We start from the raw sequence: 5,549 nt of genomic DNA on the forward strand, positions 1-5,549 counted from the left end.
AAATTGCAGGCATTTATATTAGGTGAAACGTATAGATAAATATTTAGATCATATCTGTCTATAGTACTTCACTATAAACAGAACAATGAAAATGGTTAAGTAATGATAAATTACTTGCGAAAAAAATGCATTTATTCGATTTCCATAAATTTACTGCAAACATCAAAATTTCAATCCGTAGAAACGACATTTTAAAAAAATAAGTCATGTAAGTATACGTAAAATCTGTATATACAGGGTATTCCACCTAAGGCGGTTTCGTCTCTGTTATAATACATTTAATAAAAAATTAAATTACACCATTTGATGTGAAATTGGATGCCCTTTCTACTGATATAATGTTTTAAATATTTATCTCTGACAATTCTTCAGAAATAAATCGATGATTTTACATTTAAAACCTTGTATCAGTACAAAGGATTTTTAATTTCGCATCGAATGGTATCATTTAACACGGGTCATTCCATTTGAAAAACAAAAGGTAATTTGACTGATTAATGATCAGCAGCCGAAACTATTAGACGATTTGAATTAAATTTTGACAGCATATTCTAATTATATGACCTAGGAGCGCACTAACGATAACAACAGATTTTGCAAAAAACCCATTCTAAAGGGTTGAAAAAGAAAAATAAAGGCCCTGTACACTGGAGCGCGTGGAGCGGCAATACACGCGTGGCGCATACTGCCTACGCTTGTGTTTTATCTTATTCGTTAATTAAATGAAAATGCCGCATAATCTTGAGTTGTATGGAATTGAATATTGACTGTTTGCGACCGTAAGATTTACGTTCTGTCCAGGCTATGGTAATATTCAGGATGAGTCAACACATGGGCCAGGACCTTTCATGCACGGGCCCTAGGCAGCTGTTTAATAAATGGTTGTAGGTACTTTATGGATATGATAATAAATAATCAGTTTAATTATTTTATTAATCTTCANATATTTAACAAGAGTTATTGCTCACAATTAGATTTCAAAACTAAATAGTGAAATAGGAGAAGAATTAATTAATAAAACTTTAGAACTCTTAATAAATCCTCATCCCTCAGCCTCTCTTATTTTTCCTTATACTTAACCACTCCTCTTATTTCCACAACTATTTCCCTCATTTACTTTCCCTTCTGTTCCAATACATATTTTATGTACTGCTTTATATGTAAAAGCCTTCTACTTGCTAGTATTCTCCCAACTCCATAACACGCAGTATGTACTTCTAATTAATGTATTAAACAACGTCATGTTTTTCCTCCAAATATTTCAACCTAGCTGCTGATATATTTCGCATATCTTTCCCAATAGTACAGTAACTTTAGCACTTTAGCTATTATTTTCACTTAATATGTAGATGGCTCCTTTTCTACTTTCTTCTGTCTCCTTTCTCTTTCATAATATCAAATTGCAAAAATATACTTTCATTTCTAACACCTCCTTGAAATACTGATATCGCTTATTCCTACAAATCCTTTTTGTCTATGTTTATTAACTATTTTCGAGTCCTCAATACTTCCATTTTACACTCCTTTATTATCTCATTACTGCAACCGTTCTAAATATTTTATCTGCTCTTTAATTAATGCTTTTCTTTTCGGTTACATAGATAAACATTTTTGCCAACTGTCCACTTACTTTGCTTACACCTATACCTTTTTATGAGTTCTCTTTACATTGTAAATATTCTTTCATTAGTGGCCAAATCTTCATATATGTATATTTTAGTACCTTTCAAATTTTTACTATTCGTAAACAGTTCAATTTTCTTTTCAAAACATAACTAACTTGCACCAAATAGATACCTTTTTATGTTTACTTTTAATTTCTATGTTTCCGTAAGAATCCTTGCATCTCTGTGATTCCTGGTAACTTCCCGTTTAACTGCTTACCACCAGCATTGCTAAATCCTTCCTTAATAACGTCCTTAACTACACTTTTCTTTTTCTATTTATAAATTCAATCTTCGCTTAACCAACTTTTTAATAATTCTTTATGCCTAATTGCATTTTCTTCAACATGCTTGTTGGAGAAGAATTTAACTAACTTAAAACGACTCTGATTTCCTGTCCAGTTAACATGTACAGCCATTTACCCTATTTTCAATTACTTTTACCTTTTCAACTTCACCTTCCTCTGAATTGTGTCTTTCTTTTTCTTTTTACACCTTATTGCAATGAGCTAACGTACTCCTCTTATTGTTCTACTATCACTTCGCATTCTCAAATCAATATTTATATCACTAAATAACTTTTCTTTGCAAAATATATAATTTTAGTATAATTATGCAGTCTTTCTGTATTTATTTTTACAGAAGTCTTTTTTCTTTACTTATTCATTTATTTCTCTTACGACTTTCATGAACTTATCATGCAAGAAGAAAGCCTCATTGCCAAAATTTTTAATTATTTCTGAAATTCTGCATCTCAGTAACGAGGTAATATACACAAATTTAATTAGCGTATAACAACAAAACGAAAGCATTCTCCAGTTTATATATTCAATACTAAAAAGGAAGTTAACGAAAAATTAACAAACTAAGAAGAAAAAAAGGCATAACATTAACAAAAAATTTTCTATAAGCCAAAACGATCGTATTGAATTAATAGCTGTTGCTGCTTACGCGAAATATTTTGTGATTTTGTGTATGTTGACGTATGTTTGTAGGCGACGCATGTTTTGATGTCATCTCGTCAATTTATGACCAAACCTTACACGTGGCTTCATGTGATGCATGCGTGAACAATTTCTGCCACTCTTCCTTATAGACGTATTAGGCTTTTGGCGGGCCAATTGTGCTTCCTGTTGATCGCATTCGATAATGCTATCACCAACGACTTTTGGTGTTTACACATTCCATTTCAAAAGCAAAATTAATTAATTGACATTGATCGCGTGATTGTTTAACCTAACTTTATAGGAGGCTTCACGATTAATTAAAAACTTAAAAATTAGGGACGATTTAGCGGAAAGCTAGTTAGAACGGAAACATTACCCCGGTATTGGCTACTAACTATGAGATAAATCCCACGGGTAGGGTCTCCAAAGCAACGCTAAAAACATCATTAGGAGCAGTTGGTGAGATATGAAAAGCGTCCCAGCAGGCTAACAGGTAGATGGTTTGAGAGTAGGGTAAATAGCAGACGAGGCCAATTGGCTGCGCCAAAAGTTACCCTGCTTTCCTAGCGCTTTACAGTATTGTACAGGTCTGACGAAGGAAGCTGGCGAGTGGTCGCGCAGGTACTTGCCCATTTATGACCTATTTGGGTAAGTCACATGGAACCGATACACAAATAAGCTTTCAGTAGGCGTAAATTATAGTATTAATACAGATAGGACAGTAGCGTACTAGAAAATAATGTAGAAACATGACTTATCAAAAAGAGAAAATTAACCTATTGCTTTTGTTTTATAGTTAGTTTTCACATTCACTCTCATCATGGGAATCTCTATCACTGTCACCAACATCAACAATTAGTTCTTCAGTTTGTATGTCTATTACTTACTCACTGATCCCTGCTTTTAAATATTTAATCTACGCCCCTGATAGGAATACTGAAGAATGAGGGCTGCAATCTTTATACTTAAAACTGCCTACTTTTGCTTTTGTACAGATCTTTGACCACAATAGTGTATTTTCCGAGACATGTAGATGAGAAAAAAACAGAGAAATAAAAACTAAACTATATTGTTCCAAAAATAACACAACATATAATACAATCAGTTTAATTAAGAAAATCGAAATAACAATATTATTAACAGGAAACTATAAATACTCCATCGTATGCACTAAATGAGTTGATCCTGATTTTCCCACTATTGCTTCATGCGCATCCAAATGTAAGTTGTTTATTGGGATGATATCCCTGAAATAATAATAAAAGTACAATCCAGTAGAGGTCATAAAATGTTTTCTGTCTTGTAGAATTAAAAAGAACGCATCAATTATCAATTATTATCGTTAATTGATAGCTGGATACTGTGTGGGCGTTACTTCTTACTAAATAAAGTATTTAATTTTACACATCTTACCCTTTGTTTCTCAATGAGTTGGTACTGGATAGAACTACTCTAACGTCCGCACAGTCAGCGATAGATTTAAACGAAGATAATGACACAGTGGCAGAATTATATCCGTTATTAAATATAAAAACGTAGGTGTCGTTACCATCCAATTCCCTTGTAAATGCAAAAACATTAGTATCTAAAACCTCTATGTTCAAGTTTCCGAAAATGAAAGTGTTTTCTTTCCTCAATTTCATTAGATCTTGGTAGATATGGAAGTGACTTTTTACCCCGTCTCTACTTTGTAGTTCAAGATTGTTTGTTCTATATTTTGAACTGACTGGCAGCCAAGTTTTATTCGCTGTACTAAATCCTGCGTTAACCGTAGAGTCCCAGTGGAACGGAGTCCTCTGAAAATCTCTGCTTGTACTCTGGAAGTTTTCCCTGGCTGACTGGCATGCTATTGAATCTTGTCCTTCTTCCCATGTTACTTCTCCGTCTTCCATTCCAATTTCTTCTCCATTATAAGTGTTAGCTATACCCGGTAGAAGGGTTATCAACATGTTGTATCCATCCACATTTTCAACCCCTTGACGGGTGGCTACTCTATGTCTGTCGTGATTACCCAACTAAAACGCAACAAAAAACGATTCCCAATCACGTAAAATCTCTATAGTAAAATTCCTTAAATGGAAAATCAATTTGTAATCTTATAACAAAACAATCGATTAATACAGGAAAATTAGCAAAAACACCTTTTATAGATTTTTAACGTTTTTATGTGGAATTTTAAGTTTTATTGTTTTAATAATGAAATCGATTATAAAATTCAATCTTAGGAGTTGAATGAGATATCTGGATAACTATTCTTACCACCCAATTAGCTACAAATCTTCTTGGCATGTTTTGAAACCATGTGTTTATTACTGAAACGACCTGGTTGGCAGTACTGTTATTTGTAGTATTGATTATCAGATAGAAATTGAAAGTAAAATGAGCTCCATCGACTGTTTCATTACCATAGTAGAGCATAGTGCTGTTTATAGGGGTGTATGCCTCGGTCATGAGTACCCTATCGAAACAGAGATTTTCAAATACACAAAATCCGTGCGAATGGAAAATAGACATACAAACAAGAATTGCTTTTTTTATAAAAAAAAAAATCTGCCACTATCTTCACTTTACAAGATAAATTACAAAGTATTGGTACCAGCGTAAGTTTTCGAAATGTTCCAAAAAGGGGCACGATTTCTTATATTATTGGTTTGGAAGAAGCAGTTCTTATAATATGGCTATTGATTCACATCTCCTGCCATTAACACGTGGCTGTTACCTGGTATCTCCGCCGTTCTGTTTATTGTAATCGTCAATAACTTGTCGCCATTGATAAATCATATCATACGTTTCTGGTTGATTCTGAACATAACTACGTGACACATTATCAGGCGGCGGTGCATCTTGAAAATCGGCATGTTCGAACAAATAGGGAGCTGCGTCAATTCTGAACCCATCTACGCCCTTGTCTAGCCAAAAGACCAGTACGAACATGCCG

At 33.6% G+C, this 5,549-nt stretch overlaps 1 protein-coding gene across 1 annotated transcript; it reads right to left on the bottom strand.

Annotated features, from left to right (window-relative positions):
• Positions 1-1,813: 1,813 nt before the first annotated feature.
• Positions 1,814-5,545, bottom strand: LOC112904874 (maltase A1-like). The gene is made up of 4 exons (XM_025975998.1): positions 5,331-5,545; positions 4,925-5,069; positions 4,339-4,626; positions 1,814-1,939 (listed from the first exon to the last, which is right to left on the bottom strand). Exons 1-4 carry the CDS (start codon positions 5,543-5,545, stop codon positions 1,814-1,816), a joined length of 774 nt encoding a protein of 257 aa, XP_025831783.1.
• Between the last annotated feature and the right edge of the window lie 4 nt (positions 5,546-5,549).

This window comes from Agrilus planipennis, unplaced genomic scaffold (genome assembly GCF_000699045.2).
Source record: "Agrilus planipennis isolate EAB-ADULT unplaced genomic scaffold, Apla_2.0 scaffold12, whole genome shotgun sequence".
In the NCBI taxonomy this organism is placed as follows: domain Eukaryota; kingdom Metazoa; phylum Arthropoda; class Insecta; order Coleoptera; family Buprestidae; genus Agrilus; species Agrilus planipennis.

What these genes read in the sequence shown, in the direction of transcription:
- LOC112904874 (XM_025975998.1), bottom strand. Translation starts at nt 5,545, where the DNA reads ATGTTCGTACTGGTCTTTTGGCTAGACAAGGGCGTAGATGGGTTCAGA. An exon ending in CAGAACGGCGGAGATACCAG is followed by an intron (nt 5,070 to 5,330) that starts GTAACAGCCACG and finishes CTGTTTCGATAG; the next exon opens with GGTACTCATGACCGAGGCAT. An exon ending in CGAATAAAACTTGGCTGCCA is followed by an intron (nt 1,940 to 4,338) that starts GTCAGTTCAAAA and finishes ATTTATAAATAG; the next exon opens with AAAAAGAAAAGTGTAGTTAA.